The sequence below is a fragment of the Apteryx rowi genome, unplaced genomic scaffold (genome assembly GCF_003343035.1).
Source record: "Apteryx rowi isolate R43461 unplaced genomic scaffold, aptRow1 scaffold_329, whole genome shotgun sequence".
NCBI lineage: Eukaryota > Metazoa > Chordata > Aves > Apterygiformes > Apterygidae > Apteryx > Apteryx rowi.
In genome coordinates, this window is record NW_020449741.1 from 577,540 (window position 1) to 600,295 (window position 22,756).

Genomic DNA, 22,756 nt, shown 5'->3' on the forward strand with positions numbered 1-22,756 from the left:
TCTCCCTGGAAAACTGAGCCTTTTAGTGGAATTTCACTGGAAACTCGAAACTAAGCCTTTTCTACTTCATTGATCATTGCCTGTGGGGAGTTTCCAAAGACATTTTGCTTGCATAATATCTCGATATCTTCCAGCTGTACCAAAAAGACTTATAGAAACTTATAGGAAGACTTTCTATAAGTCTTCTGCTGAAGACCAGGCATAAGTTACAGGAAAATTTGTTTAAACCAGTACTACTGCTAATAGGAACACTCCTCTGAACCACAGCAAAAAGGATCTGTGCTGTTATCAGGGACATGGCCAGGGAAGAAATCCAGGTTAAAGCCAAGCCATCAAGGGGGGGGGAGGGGGAAAGTGTTTTTAAACAATAATTCCCTGATGCTTGGGCTGGCAGTACCTTGTGGAAGGTACTGCCTCTAGGGACAACTGTGCAACAAAGTGACTGCAGAACTGTAGTGGAATCAGGGATGACATTTACATGTAATGCAAAGGATGCAATGGCACTATTAAGCTTCATCTAAGAAATACAACTGTTGATCAGAAAGCACCTCTAGAGCTCAATTTTAAACATGGATTGGGCCAGGGCAAAAAACATTCTCCAGCCCTACCAATGGGAAGACTGCTTAGAACCTCATTTCTGAATTCACTGATCTAAACTTATTCGCAGTCAGTTTGGCACATGATCTCAGTAGAAACCTTGTGAGATCTGATAAAGTGTTCAAAAACTGCTTAATCACTGCTCTAGGCTTCATTCTAGAAAAAAGTTCGTATGAGAGAGAATACATGCATGAAGGTTTATTTCTCAATTTATGTGCGCCATTTGTTATGAGGTCTGCCAGATGGAAAAACTCTACGGCTTTGCTGAAAGATGAAGTCAGTAGCCTTCACAGTCAAAGATCTTTTAATACAATCCAAGACACTATATAGTGACAAAAATAGCATCAGTGTAGGGTAGCAATCCCAGTACAGTAGAAAAATCAATTCAGCACCACGCCACCACTCATCTGAAGAAAAACATCACTCCAAATAATCTGCACATTCATATCAACTATGAATAGTTTAGTACAGAACTCATCACAAAGACAAGGCTGGTAAAAAGACATCTCATATGTTAACAGCTGGGTGTCTGAGCCTCTGATCTGCCTGTCAAACTGATTCCAGGTGTTGGTTGCAGCAGCTGAGCTCTTCCAGTGCCATAGGTGTTCTTGGTCCCTGCTTACTGTGGCATCAGCATTGCCATGTCCACTGTATGTGGCCACATGTGCCCAGTAGGCAGGGGAAACTCATTCCCCATCGAAAACAAGGACAGATTTTGAAGGACAATGTACACAATTTCAGTACACACACAGAATAGCAGTTGATAGATATGTGAATGCCACCTCCTCATGGTTAAACACAGATTTCCATTGGCATTAAGTTAACTCTTTAAAGAATGGTATCCCCTCCCTCACCCCCAATTTGCCTTCTGTTTTCTCAACACAGAGAAAATAGAAGTTTTTCCTTCCCCCTCTGTTTCACTTATTACATCAGAAAAGATAATGTTTCAAAGTGCATGATTTGTAGGAATGACAGCTTTTAGGTGTAGTGATAAAACCTGGCCACTTTGGCTAATAGCTAGAAATAGTTTCTGTGGCCTGGAAATAACTTAATTGCCATTCAAAATAAATTCAGACTTCTGATACCAAGAGATTCTAGCCTTTTCTGCCTTCCCTGACTGTCAAAGAGAATATCACAAAGCAAAAACAGCTTCCCAGGAGAGCAAATATGGTCTTCCAGAAATACAGAGGGTGATGCTCAGCCTTCAGCTCTTTGGCTTCACACTGAACAGCTATTCAAATGACACTGGGACTCACTGTCATTACTACCAGCAGGACTTCAAAGAAGAGGGAGGGCACATCAGTGATTGTTCAAAGTTATAATGCAATCGAAGTACTTCACAGGTGGGGTACTTCAGATAATTTTAACTTTCTGATAAAATGCACATTGTACCTGTCTTAAAAAGCTGTTGTCTCCATTTCAAGAGTTCTGCATGTAACATGCAAACTGTTGGCTTGATACATGAACCTTGATATATAACTGCTTAACAACAACCTTTAACGACACAGACAGAAAATGCCTCTTTGCTACTGGAAAGGAAATCAAGTCACAATGTTGTTCCTCTAAGCTGTCTCAATTCTCAAAAAAGAATTATTCATGAAGATTTGCACATGAAAAGGAACATTCATTCTTACTGAATGAAGGAACATATGAGGATGACAGCTTTGTGTAATTCCTCTTGCTAGGTTACTGCAGCTTCTTGGTTATTTAGACTATTCAGACTTAGAACATACAAACTACACCAGTCTTCCAGGATATCTGCAGGAGGATAGTGCTACAGCAAACTAAAACCGTTGCTACAACATATACTTCTTAAGAATGATATGAATAGAACTGTCACTAGAAGGAGGATCACCTATTTCCCTATTTACCTCTTCGAAACAGTGTTTAGCCCTGCAGTGATTTAAAAACTCATATAGGTCATAACTCAAATTGTTCCAGTGGGGCAGTGTTTGCTCCAGGTATATATGCCCTCTCCTGCAATTGCAAGTGCCCAGATAGAGACCAACTGTTAGATGCTACCAACCAAGTGCTGCCACCAAATGTAATGTGTTCCTTCAAGAATCAAAAAAAGATTTACCCTTAGTCCTGTGCAAAAAGACTGCAGTTGGCCATCCAGATAAGCTAGTTAAAAGGGGTTCTTTGTGGATCTTCACTGCCAGAGTGATCAGAAGCTACATTCATCTGACAACAGAATCTGGGCAAAGGCCTGAGACTGACTTTTCAAAGAGGCCCAAGAGACTCAGATGTCTAAATCTCACTGATCTCCTTGAATTCTCAGACTAATACGCTAAGATGAATCTGTGACGAACTATGAGTGATTTCTGAGGTCAAACACCCAAATTTCTGTGTACTAGGAACAGAGAAGAGAAAGGAACAGTATTTTTCAGATATGGCTTAAGAAATGGTATAGTATTCAAGTTTTGCTGACATAATTGCATACTGCAGGGATGGGGACAGAGAAACCACATCTCTGCCAGCTGCAGGAAAGATTTTGCAGATAAAAGCAGTTAATTTTATTTGAATGTAATACTAAAGTCCCACAAACCCTGCCAACACACAACTCTAGGAAATCTGACAACTTAACAAGCTGAAAGTTAATGCTGTCTTTTTTTTTTTTTCTTTTCTTCTTTTTTGTAAGGCAACTTAGACGAGCTCCAAAGAGAGAGGATATGGAAAAAACTTTATGTAAGGATCTCTTAAATGTAGTGGGATCTCTACTAAATGGGATACATTTTGAGTGATTTTGTCTGAGGGAGCTCATGGGATACTAGCAAATATCAAAAGTGACACAGCTAGCTTTGAAAAAAGTATTAGAAGGCAGCATCAGGCAGTGTGTTTGTAGAAACAAGATATGACTGTTGAAGTGGCTTCCTGTTGATACTCACTAGTATAACTGAATTACATCAACCCTCCCAGTTCAATTAAAAACTTACAGTAAACCTATGACAAAAGCAAGCAGTAAGTGATTCAACAGCTGGACAGAACTCACTGAGTGGCAAACAGGAAAAAAGGGAGGCCAGTGCTGTCTTTCAGACAATGTGAAATAATCTAATTGCAAATATAAACAGTGCAAAACACATCTTAAAAAGTTGTATATACAGTCTAATATTTCAAGGAGTTAGTTTGGAAATTTTTTTCAGAATGGCACCTTAAGAAGAAATTCCAAATTTGTTCATAAGCAACATTCTACCACGACACATTTTCTTTGCTGGCAAGCTGAACAAGTTATCAATTAAACTCACCTGTGACTACTGAATATTAACGTGACCCTGTCCAGGCTAGCTGAGATTTTATCACCACAATTTTTAAATTTCCCCTTTTATAAACTTCACGTTTAAGTAGAAATAGCATTCCCCCACTCTAGTGCAAATGTTTAAATTGAACTGCTGAAAAAAACAGCATTTCCTCTTTCCCCTCATTTCATCTATAGTGGCAAATCTTACTAGTGAGTCATTCACTGAAGTTTTGGGAGCTTTCAGTGGTATGCTCTGGACCATCAACTGGATGTTTATGTACATGTACTTCATGTGGGAGAAGTTCCACAGCCAGACACAACAAGTTTTAGATACAGACACTGGGAAATCACATCCAGTTATCACAGACCACAAAGCATGCTTGCAGAAAACTGCACAAATTCTCAGGAATGAAAAACAGCCTCTTTGCCTCATCCAAGCTCTACCAGAAGAATACTGTAGGCAGGAATGTTACCTTTTTCAGGACTCTCATCACTGGGAAGACTCACAATGTGGAGAAATGGTGTCACCTAGAGTTCTCCTGAGAAAACTAGTCCTCTCCCAGAACAATATTACTCAGAAGATTCCCCTTCCACCTCCCTCCATTTACTTGCGGACAGTGCATAATTCGCTGTATCCCAGTGGCTAATTCCCCCAATGGTTGATTTACTGATATCAGCACAGTTGTTATTCTCAGATTTAAAGTTTCATTTCATCTTCCAGGAAAGACAAAGAAAGGGAAGTGTTTGAGCTACTGGGTTTCAGCTGCCCGAAACATGAATCAGTTTGAAGTCATTATACTGATATGGAATAGGAACGTAAACAAAATTAACCCTCTAAGATATCCTTGTCCAGTTCAGATGCCACCTTCTTAGCGGGAAAGTCCTCAAACAGATGCAATTGGAATGTACCAAGGATTCAGGTGCAAGGAGAAGGGTAACTAGCAATCATGGTTTCTTTTGTGAACTGAATGCTTTCATAGCTTACTCATGAAAAGGTACTGATAATAACTTATGATTTGTTTGTACAAAGTCCATTTACAGTAGGGCAATGATTTTATAAACCAGTGCCCTATGTCAAATCTGGGATCTTCAATGTTCCTGTGAGTGGAAATTTGGTATTACCGGCTCAAGCCAGATACTGGTGCCGGGGCACACAGCTCTACAGTACACCTCAGCAAGCTCTGTGCCTCTGAGGACTTGCATTGCATTGAACTGCAAAACTGTCCTATGATATGGATTTGTATCCATTTAGGATGGTTTGAAATCATTACAGTTCCATTTTTTATCTAATATCAAGACCTGAATCCAGATCTCTAGAGGTAAAGAGATAAGGAGTTAATCAGATACACTACTTCATCCTTGACCTGTCTTAAATAAAAGAGTAAACAACTAAGCCCTGCACTCAAGTGTGCTGCTTAGTAATTACTAAACAATACTGAGCCCAGTGGAAATTATATTCTAACTTGGCTCCTGCATTAGAATTTGTCTTGTGAATCCTAAGACACCTGAAAAACTAGTTGTTTGATGATAGTCATGTCAACCATTCATGTTGTCCCTGAAGCCCCACACCTCCAAGACAGAGATCTGGAAACTTTCAGAGCACAATGGCTGATTATTGAAAGTATTGCAGTGACTTGTTCTTCCATGGTTCAGATCTGCATCAAGGTAGAGAGCCTGGCCATCACCACCTCCTGCAAAGAGACAAAGACAAGTATTAGGTTGTCTTTGCATTTCTTAGGATGTGAAACTGCTATACAAGAAAATGGCTTAAGTGCTTTCCCATGGGAAAAAATGGAGGTCTTATGATGTTTGCTTACTGTTTTTAGGTTTAAAGAGAATATGCTTGAATACACAGCTTTTAAAAGAAACTATCAGAACAGGAAATAATTTTATAAATTATTGCAAGTCAATAAGACCAAGAAGCCCAATTCAAATGCTCAACTTTAAGATTTGATTTTCAGTGCCAAGGATCCAGCTACCAACCACATATTTTCACTTCAGTAAAGAAAAACTCATGGAATTTAGCAAACCAGTCAAAGCTGGGAGAAGAACAAGACATATCAATAACAGCACTGGCTTGCTCTTCTAAATCATTATAAAACACATCACAGAGTTAACAGCATTTTGATTATTTGTGAATCTATGCCAAGGTCCACAGAGCTTAGTCAGAGAATACAGTGAAGTGAAATAAATTTAGACAGAAAGAAATGTTTTAGGAAAACAGAAAGAAAGATTCCTCTGCTGCTTGTAAGGCAACTGCATAAGAATAGCTGTAGAAAACACCTGAAGAATCAAAGGGTAGAAGTTCTGGTCTACAGGTGAAATTGTATACAACGCTAATTCTTGCGTATCTACTACCCAAGCCTGTGTTTCTCTTATTACTATGTTTAATGAAACAATCTGTGATACATCATTATCGGTGACTTACAATTTGGTCACATACGTGCTCCAACTTTCACCAGCCTAGCTGATACTGGAGCAGTCCAGCTTATGGTGGGTACATGCTGCTAAGTAAGAATCAGCAGGCACCTGTTGTTACAGCTGAAATCACTGGTCTAGTTGCTCTCCTAGCAAGTGTCAAGGACAACTACAGATTCATAGCTGTTGCTTGTAAATCCCATTTAGGTGACTACTTTACTGAGCAGGCTTTTGCCCTAGTCAGCAGCATCACAGATCCAATACAGTTCCAGAAGAATGAACGTCTGTGTTATAGTTCACCCCGTGATTCAAAAACCTTCCTGCAAAGTAAGTTCCTCTTCCAGAATTATTTCTCACCATAAATTAGGCAGGATGACAGTATAGCTATGCTTAGAGCTATGAGTTATACCAAAGCTCTTATTCTAAAGTGTTTGAAGTGCAAGTTTTTGATAAAAATTTTTTGTTGGGTAATATCAGGTCTTAGCCAGTTTTCTTGATGTGACTGTAGCAATATTGAACATACATATGCTAAATACAGGTGAATCTCTCACCTACTGTGTCTGACAGGAAGAGCAGGTGGGATATATGTCCAGATTCTAACACTGACTTACCTATAATGATGCATTCGCTGCTGCCAGCCATGAACATGGAGGCTGTTTTGGAAGGCAAGTTGAAGTGCCGAGCAGATAAGAAGGGAGAAAGGCGATCTGAGGGATCTGATGGGACACTACTGGAGGAAAGAGTACTGGAAGCCTGTGTAGCATGATTTTCTGGCTCAGAAACACTCATAGCTAGTTCTGGGTGTTTTATTATCACCCACTCGTAGCGTTCTACTTCAGGCTGTAGCTACATAAGTGAAGAGAAGAGTAAAAATTTAGTTAGTGAATATTCACTATACTGAGAGCTCTGCTTTAGAAATCCCCTCAGGCTCCAACCACACTATTAGCAGTAAAGATTGGACAAAACTGTCTTTGAGGGTAGATTTTACTTCCGTCCTTTATCCCTTTGCCTTCTAGGTGGCTGAAGAAATGATGCAGTGGTTTCTGAGTTACCTTTCTTGTAAGGAAATGCTCCACTCTTCTGGATGAAAAAAGGCTCACCCCAGAACTGAAAAGTAAAATTTTCCCTCCAAATGTAATTAAGAGTTCAGCAGACTTTAAAACTAGAAGGACATATAATCCAGCTAAGGGGAAGGCAGGTGTGAGTTATGCACATCAGTAACAGTGGTTGTGCCTCAATATTGGAGTAGTGACAATCAAATTTTACTCACCCTAAACACAAAGCACTCCCCTGTCCCAAAGAAACTCAGCTTGTTCCCTCCTCGTCTGCGCTCACTCCAATCAGTTGACAGATAAGCACCACAGACCTAGCACAAACAGCAAGGTTAGGAGGCTTTCCTTCGAAGAAGAAAGTATGTTAAGCCAACTGGTACCAACATTTCTGAGCCCAGAACAGTTTTATTTAGTTTGATTTTCAAAATCTCTAGATCAGTGGATTAAAGCAGCACAAGTACTTATATCTAAAGATAGATTTAAGATTTAAACTGCTTTAATCCACTGGGGAATACCCTTCAAATCTTAAGAGTTTCAAAAATGATTTTACACCTTTCAGGCCTCAAAAGAGAAGCGGTCCAACATAACTCCAGCCACCAAAATACAAATCACTCCAAATTTGTAAAGCCTGACTTCCACTTCCTCATTTTTGCATTCAAAGCAACGGTATTGTCACAAGTTACAAGCTTAGCACTGTTGGCTGAGTATTTTCTGTTTGCAAATGTTGGCCTTGGTCTCTCTCTCCATTTCAAACTGCAGATTAAAACTAGTTTAGCTAAATCAATGGCCAGCTAGTACAGGTACCGAAAGCAGCACATTCAGAACAGCATGTGGTTCAATGTGCCCTAGTTTCCAATAAAGAAAAACATAACCTTACAGCACTGAGCTTTTCTGTGGGTTTCTTTGTTTGCATGAGAATTTCTGTCTCACTGTCAGCAATAAGCCTCACTGCCAGGTGGAGATAGACCAAACAATACAGCTGTAAGAATGAGATAAAAGCAATCCTGCATTTTCTTCTCCAAAAAATATGATTAAAACAGGTTTTGCAGAATTGTTCTAAGGTACATTTGCTGTTAAGCCTCTCTTAGCATTACAAGCAGAGCTCCTAGGACAAAAGATCCTAAGGACTGGCCTTGTTACGGAGAAAATAAGTGAAATTACGTTTGATTTGATATTCCCAAAAAATCCAGAAAGCAAGTTTTTTTTTTCCTAAAATGTAATGATAAACATTGGAATAAAGGATGAAAGTGCCCCTTGGCTAAAAATAAATAAATAAATTTCTTATGCCTTTTTTTTTTTTGAGGAATAAGAACTGTAATTGCACTGTAAAAATCTAGTAGCACTTACAAAGCTAGACTCTGTGACATGCTCCAGGACAAGAAGAAAAATAACGCCTTATATATTTTCCCTCTTCCTTTTAGATATCATAGGCATTATATCAGCCATTGGCATGTCAATTAAGGCTTGGGACTGCCAATAACAGTACACAGAATTCTATGAAACTGTGCCCTTAGTGTTAGCATTGGGTAGAGAAAGGAAAGGCGCTTCCCTCATGGGTAGTCAACCTGCAGGAACATATGCAGAAATCCAAGCTTACAGACTGCATTAATAGCTTAAAGTTATATACAAAATATTTAGAAGTCATGCACAGTAAAGTGGAAGAACAACTCATTAGATGAGGCACTTGTATGCAGTCCATTTGGTGTTCTCGGAAGCCTACTTGAATTACACTTTTTTTAAACAACCATGAGGTGAAGCTAATGCTTTTGTCTTCACATTATGGTGTACAACATTATTCATATCATTTAATATCTGCTACTTTCTCTCCTTGTGTCCTGGAAGAAAATATCTTCTATGCATCACGTGCTTCTTTCCACAATTCCACAGCCTCTCCCTTCTGTTCCTATGAGTAAGAGAGTCTGTCCAGGAGCTCTATGAGTGTTACTACAGTCCATCATCCCACATTACTTAAAGGAGGAAGAATAACTGGCCAAGAACTAGTTTGCAAAATTTACTTAAGAAAGTATAGTCCCATAATCAAACAGTATAATTTAGAGCATACATTAAAAACAAATAAATAAATAAATAAAAAGAAGAAAGCAATTTCCAGGTCCATTACTTCTTCATTTTATTATAAACTGTTGCGTATTGCAACACAGCATTACATAATTGCCTCAAACTTAATTTTATCAGTCACCTTTCACCTCACTCACCTCTTTTGCTGTAGTCTTGATGAGGAGAAGAGTTGGTTCATGTCCTTCACTGTGAGAATAGAACCTGTAATGCATAGTACAGTTAAGTGAGCACCCCACTACTATCATCACCTGCTTTTCCTGCATTTCCTCCCTAATGTCAGGCACCACCTACTCCCTCAACTGACGGCCTGAAAAAAAAAAAAACCCTCAAGACTGAGCATATTTCTGCAAGTGCCTTCAACAGTCCATTGCAAACAATAGCGGTGACTGTAAACAAAAATTATCAAACAGTCCTTTCCTACTCAGTTCTCTGTACAGCTGTTTATGCCTCTGCATAATGAATAGAAGACTATCGATCACAACAGCTGCCTTTTACAGCATTTTGCATTACACAGGATACAGGAAATCGTGCCCTGTGGACTGATGGCTGTGTCTGAAGAGCCTTCTGTTTTCATAGAAAAGGAATTATGATCCATTCCCCTTGCTTGCTTTTCTCACAGACACATGGAGCTGGGACAACAGACAATCCCCCACCTCAGAAACAGAATTTCAGATGCCAAAATCATTATTAGGAGCTAAACAATTCCAGTTGTTTGTCAAGTGCAAGGAAAACTCATGTCTACTTTATCCCATTTCAATAATAACAATGATCAGATTCATAGTCAGAGGGAAACTGCAGAGGAATCTCCAACTTCCCATTCCCTTATTCTTCAGATAACCACATTCAGACTCATCCATCAAGAGAGTCTACAGTGCAGCCACTGAGTTAAGCTATTCACAACAAACAGGGAACAAACCAGTCTCACACCAGTGGTATATTCTGTGTATTGATGCAAGTTTGAATTTTCCAATAGGTTTTGGACAGTTTAAAATGGCTTTTCACATTGTGGCATATGAATTATCCTAGTCAGATGCTGAAGTTGATAGGAGTTTGTCACATTTGCATTCCATCACTATCTTTCAGATTAATTTTTGGCTAGGTATGGCTTGTATGTCAATCCAGTAAGCAGTTCATCAGTTGCTCTTTTTTCATCCTACAGTAAAGAGGTGCAGGGAAAGTTGTAATTACCTGCTTAGGCTACAGCCATGTTCCAAGGTTGTGAAAAGCAAGAGGGGTTGGCAAAGTGCAAAGCGTTCTGGGATCCAGGACCAGATATCTCGCATCTCTTTCACACTGACAATTTCGGACTTGAAGTTCTCAGCATGAACTGCTAAGTGCACGTTCTGCCTGAGAAATACAATACAAAACATTGAGAAAGAATAGCTTAACAGAAACAACAAAAACAAGAGTTTGGTTACTGAGTAGCAACATTCAAAGACAGAGCTGAACACCAAAGGACCTCAGTAGGCGTACCATTCTTCAAATGGAATTAGAAGGCCTTTACTTAGTGAATAAAATAAAATTACTGGAGTCTAGCAGAATTCTTGAGAGTTAGTGGCTTTACCGAAATAGCTGGAGCAATAACTCAGTATGGCAACAGTAGCCTGTGCTTGTATATATAGAGGACATAATGGTAAGCCAGCTAGGATGACCATGACCTTGAATAGACCAAATTATCTTTGCCATTTGAGACATTCTCACTGATGACAGTATTAAAGCACAGAGAACAGAAGAAGCTAAGCTCTGACCGCCCCCCCCCCCCGAGGTCCTGCCTCAGCAATCTCACAGGAATCAGAATATCACCATGCTACGCAATTGTATTCCAAGACACATATCTGAAGCTCTTGGAAAGTTTCAGCTCTTGGAATCACGTCATTACCAATGATCCCTACTTTCATTAAGAACCAAAGAATTTTCTAGCCTCATGGTTACAGACAAAACTTGAGAGCATAGAATAAGAGAATGCTAGAGACTTGCACTGGAGAGCAACTCCTCCTCCTCTCCCTCCTGGGTCTGATACAGCTACAAGAACTGATTCATAACTTTAAAACTCTTGAAGGTGATAACATTACAATTAAAACATCTTAAGCAGTATTCATTTCTCAGATTAAACAAACACACACACTCAGTGCCTGGAGATTAAACAAGTGTTATTGCACCCACAACTGATGTTAAAGCCTTTTAAAATGCAAGTGTCACAGCCAAGTACATGATGGAAATGCAATACGGACTTATACAAGATATGAAGTTACTGAGTAGCAGTTAGTTGAGGCAACCTTTGGACAGTCTGCTTTGCATGCCACACAAGGGTTCAGTTTATGGAAAAGATGTGAGTATTTGCCAAGTAATTATTTTTCTGACAGATCTGCATTTCCTTCCTCTCAGCTTCACGGAACGTGAAGACCACCTCAATATCATATATCTGCATACATCAGAATAGCTTAGCTTGCTCTCTAAAACATGCAATACTATGTATTTTTAAATTTTTCTTGCTTATATTACCAAGAAATCACCAGCATTTGCACTGTTCTTTAAAGCAGTTCTTGCTAAGAGAAATTGGGAAACATTTCCTGAAATTTATCATAAGTGTCTTAGTGTCAGCATTTCTACTGAGGTGACTCCCTAGGTCACTCAAAAAATAAAATCACTATGCTTCCTCTAGTGATACGGACAAAATCACTACTTGCATTGCTGCCCTGAATTATTTACTTAGCAAGGAACGTATACGGACATGTTACATTTGAGCAGGCTACAACTATTAATGGGTTTTAAAACTTACAATATCACTGTAACTAGGACATTATTAATGTATTGATGATATAAACAGGCAACTGAGGCACAAGAGAGATCAACTGGTCTGAAAAAGTCTGAGGCAAGACTTGAACCCACATCTCTGGAATCTTACTCTAGGGCTCAGCCGTTCCTATCTTACCTGGTCTGCAGCTGAAGACTAGTAGCACTATGGAACAGATCTGAGAAACAAATCCTTGTTTTTGGTTCATTAGAAATTAGATTTGTCTCACATTTGAGGAATTAAAAACATAAGCAAGACTTTCAACTAGCTTATTACAGTGGATTTCTGAAGAAAAAAAAGGGATAGATAAGCTAAAAGTTAGTAACGAATATTATTAAAACAGCTTTAAAAATACTCGTTAAACCTTAAACAAACAAGTCTCATGCTCATCATTTGCATGTTATGTCAGTACTTTTTTCACACTTATGTAGATTTATTTAAGTACTTAATTTTAAGTACTTGCTCCCAAAAGGCTCTCAACTTCAGCGTACCTTTCTTTTGTCCTTTTTCCTCTTCCTGGCTGTGTACCACAAACTGCTGTGGTAAGGACTCTTTCCTAACCTTACTCTAACTCTGTTTCAGCAGCATTCCTATTAAAATTTCACTTTTAGCACCGTGGGCCCTCCTACAGCCTTTACAGGATGGTAGATTATCATCTTTACAAACAGATCTTTCTGGTTTACTAAAAAACCACTTAGCCTTATACTGGCCATTTAAAAGGAAAACTATTCAAGGAATGAAATTCTTGTCTCTTGAAAATCATTGTGAATCATTTTATATTTAGTGTCACAATTTTGTCAGCAAAACCTAGACTGTAGCTTGACAGAAGGATTTGAAATAAAATGACCTGCTATTTCCAGTCATAAATCACAGCTGTAGGTGTTTAAGACTGAAATGTGATCCTGTGTTGAAACCAGTGTCAACAGCCAGCCAGCACCTACATCAGTCCCCTCAAATCCAAACTCTGTTTCTTAATAAAAATCAAAGTTTTTGCTGTTTTCAGGAATTTGCAATTAGAGTTACAAGTAACTAACCTCATTTTTGGCTTTATTTCTTTTAGGATATTGAAAGCCATCTACTTCAGTGGGGCAGCTGGCTTTCAAAGTAGTAAATGAATGGTAATGAATGGCACGCAAATTGAGTATGTAAAAGAGTTTTTGGTTGCTGGAAATGAAGGTTAGCCACCAGAAGTCCTTCAGGGTCATGTCATAAAAATCAGCAGTTTGAAAGACTACTGAATTTGGATTAGCACTGCCTTACAGTGTCCACTGAGCAAAATTGTCACTAGAACTGAGTAATTTTAATTAAGATTTTATCCTCCATTAGGATTTTCTTAATCCTTCATGTTAGCTTACTGGGATCTGCATTTTCTATTGATTGCTGATGCTGAAAACACACGTTCAATTGTTTTTACGCTGAAGGGAAATCTTTATTACTGTACTAGAAAGTAACACAATTTAAATATTTAAGCTTATTGGCAATTATTATTGGCAATTTTAGTAGGAATATTGTTTTTACAGATATATCATTAATACAAAGTGCTTAGGAGACCTCAGAAATCCTGACGATACAACCAACTGACATGGTTTCAGCTGTCACAGTGGATGTGCTTTGTATGTATTACAAGACAATTAACAAATATCACACTTCAAGATATGAATCTCAGAATTACTTCTTTTTGCTTACCTTTGTTTTGGATCAATTCTACAGGCTTTGCATAAGCTTTAAAATCCATTATAATCTGATTTAAGACATAAATGTATGGTAGAAGTCATGTGTTGTTTCTCAGTCATAAATTGCAGCTGTAGATGTTTAAGCCTGAAACCTAATTTTGTGCTAAGACCAGTGTCAACATACACCCTGTACCTACATCAATCCCCTCAAACCCAAACTGTGTGCTACTTAAAATTCAAGGCTTTCTGCTGCTTTCAGAATCTTGTAACAAGGATAAAGTAATACATGGACTTTGAAGATTTGACTGGCTGGAATTAACAGCCAGATAATTTATTGGAGGTAAAATCCTCAGCATACTGAATATGATATGAAACATCTTGATAAGTTGCTCCTTAAGGAGTTCTTTTGCACATTAAAACATAAAATCAAAATTTGAATTAATTTTCTCATAAGTTAGTACAATTGTTAGTGTGCATGTCTCACTAAAGTTAACTCAGGGCACCCACAACAAAGCCAGAAGATTGTCTCAAAGGCATTGGAATTTAGATTCACACATCTGTGATAAACACTGGCCTGTGAGTGTTTATTTTTTTTCTTTCTAGGTTCTCTGCTTATCAAGTATCACAGTCCACTGATTTTTGTTCTTTAAGATTTGCTTTTCAGACCACAACTTGATGAATGACTTCATTAACCATTAATGCTGTATAGCTGAGTAACTCTGACCTTTGATACATAGAAAAAAAAAAAAGTCTGTCCTCTTTCCTCTTAAAAACCCCTACCTACGTAAATATAAATGTAATCTCGTATAGATAGAGGCAAGTCATTTTTAGAAGTGTGCCAAACTGGGTTCAGTCCAACATCTTTTCAAATAACTGTGCAAGAAGTGTGCACAAGAAAAAAAAAAGTGAGCATGTTTGTTACATCCATTGCAACAGTGTATACTAAGTCTGGATGTGGGCCAATACCTAATAGTTCTGAGAACTTTACATGTTACTTATTTCCCCCCCCCCCCAAAAAAAAAAAAAAAAAGCAGATGACTTAAATCCTATCACTAACATTAAGCTTTTCCATTCTGGAAAAATCAGGCCTATATTGTTGTATGAAAGTGCTATGCTGACTAGCGGGGGCCCATCCATGAATCCTTATCTTACAACTTTGCAGGTGCTTTGAACTAACTTTGCAAGAATGTATTCAAGAGATAGTTACACAGCAATTAGATGCTACAATTGCTGTCCTGCTTCTGTTTTTCCAGCATTAGAAAAAATGACAGCCTTGGAAAAAATAACGAGCCAAGCAAAGACAGAAAAAAATGAGTAAAGTGCAAAGATTTGAGTGTTTTAACCTACCTTTTAGGAGATGCAACACTGCAAACAGGAGGGGTGCAGTGGGTATGGAATTGACAGAAGGAGAACGTATAAAGGAGAAAGACAAAAAAAGAGAGGAAAAGATCAGTGATTTCCTACATCCGTGACAAAGTGAATGAGAGGAACCTGGAGAGAAATATAGAGTAAGGTTTGATTTGAATCACCAAGAAAGAGGGGATGGGGGGGGGGGAGAAAGAGGTTAAAACATTCCCTCCTTTAAACATTTATTTTTTTCCTTTTTGCTACCTGGTCAGAGGTATCTGGGAAATTATTCATCTTTTTCCATAGGCCAAACACACATGGATAATGGAACTCCCTTTCTGTTGAGCATTAGAGAAAGCTCACTTCTGAGGCACTCGTTGCCTACATCAAGATCCAAATCCAGCCTAGTTCACAGCTGTCTTGCCAGGGGATTATTAGAAGTTTTAGCATGTTTACAAAAGTAGCCAAGAGACAATAAAAGCTATTCATTAGCAATACTGCCTGGTGTGACAGTATCTATTGGCATTATTTGGGTATAAATTTACTACATTTTGCTTTGAAGGGACCACTGTTTTTCTGAGCAAAGAATACCTCTATAACATTTCAATGCAGCAGCAGCTTCTGCTTTTTTTAATCCTCATTCTGTTGCTGAAGAACATACTCTGAAAGGATGCTACAACTCTTCTGAGCTTCAAGACAAGAAGGAAAGACATTATACCTAGACTGTGAGAGTTGAAGCTTCTTGTTTTGTGTCCTAAATGCAATGGTCTGGAATCTATCTAGCATGATATTCCAGTCGCTCAAGGCCTTGAAATATTTAAGACTGACAAAGCTGTGTCTTTTACCCTGAACAAGCAGCGTAAAATACAAGCAAATCATAAACTAAACTGTAATTTCAAAAATAAACAGCTAGAAAGGATCAAGAACTTTGTGGACAATATTGTACATGTACAAGTTTCAGCTAACATTTATGTTACTTTATAGGTCAAATTATGACAAGTTTATATTTCAACACCATGGAGAGATGTCTGTTTGAAACTACTGTGACTAACTCAGCAACATAATTGGCTGTGAGGTCCTAATATGTCATTGGCTGGTACCTTTTGATTTTTACAAATTTAGAGAAAAAATTGTCCCTTGAGATTACCAAGTTCCAGATACCACACTTACTGACCCCAGCAGACTTCTAGAAGTTATCCTCCTTTCAGAGGCCAGGTCAGCTATAAAACTTCTGAACATTCAAAAATGATTTCAAAAACATTTAGGAGAAGTTTTCTGTTGTCACAGAAGACCTCAAAAGAAATAAAATGTTATGACTACAATTCCAGTATTTAACTGCACATACATTTGGACTTTGCAAGATACTCATCTTTAGATTAATACATTGCTGCCTTTTCTGTATACATGGGGAAGGCTCTTAGCCAAGTTTTTACTATTATGTATTTTACTATCACACTACAGCAGAATGTCACTTACTAGTTTCATGGTTGGCTTTTCCTCCCCCCATCTGAAAAGAAATCATGATTATGCAATCATCTTTTGGATCTGCATCCCTCAATATGCCCACTCTTTTCTTTCATGGTTCTTCCAGAATCATTATTTATAATAGTACATGTACCAGTCTGTCACAAAATAGACCAGCTCCTGTCTGTAATTATTATATCATTGATTTTTGGGAGGCTTTCAGTCAAACGACTTTCAAAAGTAACCTGTAAATAAGCTTTGCTTATTTCTTCCTTACTCTACTGAAATAGCTCCCGAGTTATGTTTACGCTCCAAGACAGTGCTTGCCTACTTACAGTAAAGAAACTGCTAAATTTACAATGTTGGACAGCATGAAATTGAAGTTTTATACAAGTAGTCCCATATGTAAAAGTTTTCACATTTATTTAGGTATTATTCTTCCATGTTTTTCCAGTTTTGCTAAAATGCCTTCAGGCTTAAAAACAGCTTGTGAAAGACCCTTTTGTGATACAATTCTTGCAATGAACAGGTACCTGTAAAAGGTAGTTACAAATTCATCACTAAGCAAGCTATGAGACATTGCTTCATTTATCTTGTGTCATAACACTTAAGTTATACTTCTAACTACAATCCCAGCAACATTTAATTTTGGGGCTACTGACTTTTTCTAATCAAGTTCACAGAGCAAAAGAATCAGAGGAGATACCAGCATGTACCAGTAAAACTCTTGCCCCTCCCCACCAATCACCCAGAATTGACTGAGCACTCATCACGATGATGAGCACTCATCACAACTCATGATCTTGTTTTCCTGGAGATCACTTAAAGAGACTACCTGTAGCATTTGGGAGAGCCCTACCTTTTCTGTTTGACCGTGATGCCTTTCTGCTGTAAAGCCTTCTCATTGGCCATCTGCAGGAGCTGGATCTCCTTCCGTGAGAAAAGCCGGATAGCAAAAGCTTTTTCCAAAAGCCTCTCTGGGGACACTGACTTGGCAATGTCTCTCACAAAAGATCGAATATCCTGCTGTATGCTGTCAGACTCCATGGGCTGCCCAGCTCTGACTTTGTGAAAGAATTTCAGAAGAGCCAGTGCAACACGATAGAGAACCTTGTAGCCCTCCACCAGAAACACATCGAAGACCCGAGCAATGTATACCATGGGCAGTTCTCCAAAGAGCCAGCGCTGCCAGTCAGAGTATACCTCCAACACGTCCTCAGACACTGCTACCATCAGCTTATGTGCTGCCTGACAGTACTTGTTAACTAGGTCACCAAAGGTCATGCAGGAGGATTCAAAAGCTAAGAATGTCTGATCGATGAGTCGCTTAGATGGATCATTGCAAGCAAGGATGCGACAAACCTTTTCAAAGCACTCTGCCTCATCTTTGCTGTAGTGGAGGAGCAAAGCTGTCACAGAGGGCAGCGCTGGACAAAATGATATGTCTGGGAACTGATTTGCAATGCACAGAATTATCTTCCTGACTGCCCCAATGCCTTCTGCATTCAAGCAGTAAGTGGGAACCAGGCTGTTATCCACAAACTCTGGCAGTGGAAGGGAGCCACTGTTACGTTTTCCAATGATCTTCACAACAATGTCCCGGTACACATTTGCATCTGGAGTCACTGTGCGGCATGGAATATTGTTAATTAGCTTGTGGTACACTTTGGCTCTCAAAGAGTGGTTCTTGGCCCAGTAGCCCTGCCGGGCCAGCTGTTTGAGTTCCTGGAATTCTGTGCAGGTTAGCTCCTTTGGATCTTGGGTCTGGATGGTAACATCCATTTTCTCCCAATCCACAAAGCGGTTGTATTCATCCATGGCTCCAGGAAAAGCWTATGAGAAAAATCACGAGAATGGAGACCTTATCTGGTCATTAAATGACTCACAGCTTCTCCTGCAAGAGGGAAAGGAAAATAAATAATTAGAGATTTGAATAACAGATAATCTCCTATTTACTTTACAAACACATACATTCAGCTTGTTCCTGCACTGTCAAGACTGTTTTTTAAAGCAAAAAAAGTTAGAGGCATGCCTTTAAAAAAAAAGAACAAAAACAAAACCACAAACTTTATTTTCATTACATACTTGCCAATAACTCAAGCTGAAGTAGTTTATCAATGGCCAGCCCAGACGTAGATCCAGTGGACACCTCAACATGAAGTGAATTTCCCTCATGTGGCCACACAGTCACAGAGATTAGTTTGCTGATCTGGTACAATTTTTCTTTTCTGCTGGATCAGCGAGATGTACAGATCAATGCTAGTGCCATCACAAAGACGACTGCAAGGCAGAGCCACCCTTTCTGATGGCAATACAGGATCAGATCAGCTTAAAATAGCTTTATGAAACTTCTTCCTAATTCTCTCCCTGCACTATACTTGTGGTTCTGATCTTGCATGCACTTCTATGATCAAATCACCCTCTAGAGGGCCTGCTCTCATCAACATTAGAAGATTTTTAAAAATGCAGTCCACTGCAGTAGGAACAAGAGCTGAAGGACCAGGTCCTAGCCTCTTAATTCCTCAAATGACATGTTTACACAATTTATCAGCTGAATCCACTGTAAAAGTACATCTGTGTCCTAGCTGACACAGCATGACTGCAACACTGGTACCCATACTTCTATTGGTTTTAATCAAGTCAGTGCAAAACTAGAAGGGGACAAACAACCGGTTTGCCCAGTGCTGCAACCTCTATCAATGTATCCTCAGTGCTAGGTTAAAGCTAGGAGCACGTGGCTATTGATGCTGTGGACTCTGCAAAGGTAAACAGTCCTATCAAGCTGTTTTGTACAATTAAGATGTTATATACAAAGGTTAAAGTAACAGAAACAATTACTGAAGCGTTTCCGAAAAGTTTCTGTTGTCACTGTATCAGCAGATCAGGTGATGCATGGAACCTTGACACTTACAAGCTCGGTATTTTTTACAACAGGTGCTTCAGCATGATTTGAAACTCATAAGGTAGATACACCATCAAGGCAGACAACTCTTTCTCCCTACTTTGCTACTGAGAAAATAAAACAAACRTTTTGCCTCAGGTAGGCAGAAATTCATAAACATACAGTTAGCATTAGCTTGGGAAACAATACGTTTAATCCAGATAGTTTTAGATGCTGGCTAAATATTAATCTGGGTATTTTGGAACCATATGCTGAAATTTTAAAATTTAACTCTTCTTTTAAAAGCTTGGCAGCCACACAGAGGTGTCTTTCAGCAAAGGCTTAAAGACAGGTCTTCCCTTCCAAGTATTTCACATTTTTGTATTAAAAAGATGCCTTTTGGGTTGTCTTTATAAAGTGTAAGAGCAACAGAGAAATGGTCAACATTTGTTTCTGTTGTATCCTTCAATGTCTGAAACTAATTAAACTAATTCTCAGTCTGTAATTAAAGAAGGCAACATGTTGTCCCCACTTCAATTGTGAAAGCAGGATTTCTTATGACATTTGGAAAGGATGCCTCCCAGTTTGAACTGAGAGCATGTCCTCAGGATATGCAGAGACAATCATGGTAGGATACCAGTCCATTGCAGAATCTTGGAACTCGGAAGTTGAAATTTTTTTGTCATTTTCCACATGGGAATCATAGGGAAATTTATCTTTAGCTGAAATCCTGGAATACGCTTGCACAGAAAAAAAATGTAATCCTTTATTTGGCAGTGACCAAAGCACAGAAAGATGAAGCATTCAGTTCATGGTCACTTCAGCAAAGAGGCTATTACTATTCTGCATTTGCTGGAGTCTCTGCTCTGCAACAGCTTCCCCCTTCTGCCATCATCCGTTGGAAGCTGTTTATATTTATGTCAGAGAAGGTTAAGTAAAATCTCCATCATATGAAGCAACTTGTAAGATGTTCGGAGTTATGCCTTGGCTGTCTTTTTTCCTGTAAACTTTCTTCTCTCTCCTCCATACTCTTTGCTTTCTAATTTTGTAATTTTAACTCTCATTCAGAATCAGAGGCATATTTAGAGGTTACATCAGTTATCTTTCCACCTGTAAGTTACTGCCCATTCTAGAAACTAATGAATTAGATGAGCATATGTTCCTCAGCCAGCTTACCAAAGTCAGTGGCTAGGGTAAGGAAATCAGACTGCAAGAATTTTGGATTAGAGCTTACAGTCTTATATACACTTTGGCTTGGAAAATCTGCTGGGTGTGCAGGTGGGTCTGGCTGCTTATACTATTCAAAGCTCTAGATGCTACAAGAATAGATGACAGCAAAGAAAGGGGCATTGCCAAGGTTGCCAGAGCATGACCAGCTTAAATGTACTCGCAAAACCAACAGAATTAACGTGCTTCAGTGTAATGATGCATAACCACTGATACTGGGCCAAACAGCTACTCTAAGCCAGCAGCTCTCAAACTGGGAGTATTTACTTGCCAGAAGAGAAGAGCCTAAGAAACTTCAGGAAAATCCCAGCTAGCCTATGTCTCCTCCTACTGTCACTTCCTTATCTTTCTTCACCGATCCTTCCATAAAAGTTCTTTCTCTTCTGACAATCACATAAAGAGTAACATTTACTTTGAGCTGATGGGGACAGGAGATGAAGGGCAACAAAGGCTTTCTCAGGTTCAGTAGCAAACGACTAACTGGTCAGGGACTGTCTCCCACCCATCTCTCTTATCACAGGGGTGCAAGTAGGCAGTACTGATTGTTATATTTGGAGGGACTGGAGGCTGGCATGCCAGTTAAGGAATAAAGATAGAGATGGATGGCTGCCTAAGGGCGCATGTCTGTCAGAACTCCCACCCCCATCTAGACTACCCAGCTTTCCCATATAAAGAAGGGGACAAGACACAGCCGGAAGAGAGAAAACACATTTAAGAACAAACTGTTTGTACAAAGATATGGTTCAGGAGAGGCGCTGAGACCCATTTCTACCTCCTCATTGCAACAAGTCTCCTTTCCTCCTGCTGAAGTAACTTTGGAGGATTTAGCACCATATTGTGGCAAGTAACCTCTAACTGGACCTGGGGTAACAGGATGGTTCAGTATCTGAATTATATAGAACTGGAATGCTTTCAAGTACCTGTGAGGACACAACTATAAAGGGATTGTAAAAGTTAAAAAACAAAACAAAACAAAACAAACCCAAAACCACCACCAACAAAACCCTCATAGCAGTGACAAAGACTAAAATTATACATACACCTTCTTTCAGGGGAAACAGTCATTATCCTTTCCAATCAGAGACTGACTTCTACAAAACATTAAGAATAAACACAGAACAAAAGAATAGAGCCAGCAGAACAAACTTTTTTCTTAGCAACTGCCAAAGAAATTTGGGATTGTTGAATCTATTAGTCTATAACCTAAATACTGGAAGCTCCATTAAGTGCAACATTAAAAAAAAAAAGTGAAAATTAGAACTACAAAATATATGTTGAAAATATACCCAAAATGGCTGCAGAATGGGCATCAGATCTTTCAAGGTTAAATTTAAACTATGAAGCAAGCAAATAATCATTAAAATTCAAAACGGGGCAATGACCATGGCAACTGATGCTGGCATGTTTTCAAGTCAGTGACTAAAAGAGTTTAGGAAATATTTAGCTTGCTAGTCCGGCCACATTTTCCATTCCAGTCTCTCTAGTTCTTTCCATTGTCATTTGGGCTACTTTCAGAAGATGCCCGAGAACTGTGTAGAATTTGTGCAAAAAGGTACAGCAGTGAAGCAAAGTATGACAGTCAGAAGTCAGATACTGTTTGTGAAGAAAAATAACTTGAAAGCATCCAAAAATACATCAATATGAGAGAGAGAGAGAGAGAGAGAGAGAAAGAGAAGATCTGAAACATAACTTAGCTTCATTGAAGAAAATAAGGTTATGATTTTACTAAAATTAACAAGGTTAGGAATAATTTCAGTAATTTTTAGTAGAAAAAACCTAGTAAGTTTTGAAATGTGCCTTTAGACATTTCAATCACAGAAATAATCAATTTTTCTTACAGTTCATTAAGACAATCAGTTTTTGCTTTCCAAAAATCCAGGAATTATCAAATTGAAACATCTGGATTACAACTATTTCAGAGTACAATTATTTCTTTCAAATCCAGAGTACATACATCCACAGCAGTGAAATAATTACATTATAAACTTT

General features: G+C 38.7%; 1 protein-coding gene across 2 annotated transcripts in view; it reads right to left on the reverse strand.

Annotated features, from left to right (window-relative positions):
* Positions 1-883: 883 nt before the first annotated feature.
* Positions 884-22,756, reverse strand: part of TBC1D24 (TBC1 domain family member 24) — a 32,312-nt gene continuing 10,439 nt past the window's right edge. The window contains exons 3-9 of one of the 2 annotated variants that reach the window (XM_026071616.1): positions 17,519-18,553; positions 15,196-15,213; positions 10,570-10,728; positions 9,519-9,582; positions 7,524-7,619; positions 6,865-7,099; positions 884-5,526 (exon numbers count right to left, since the gene is read on the reverse strand). In XM_026071616.1, coding sequence (XP_025927401.1) covers positions 5,372-5,526; positions 6,865-7,099; positions 7,524-7,619; positions 9,519-9,582; positions 10,570-10,728; positions 15,196-15,213; positions 17,519-18,477 — 1,686 coding nt within the window. In that variant the 5' untranslated portion in view covers positions 18,478-18,553 and the 3' untranslated portion in view covers positions 884-5,371. The remainder of the gene's footprint in view (positions 5,527-6,864; positions 7,100-7,523; positions 7,620-9,518; positions 9,583-10,569; positions 10,729-15,195; positions 15,214-17,518; positions 18,554-22,756) is intronic. The other variant, XM_026071617.1, reaches the window with a different exon arrangement.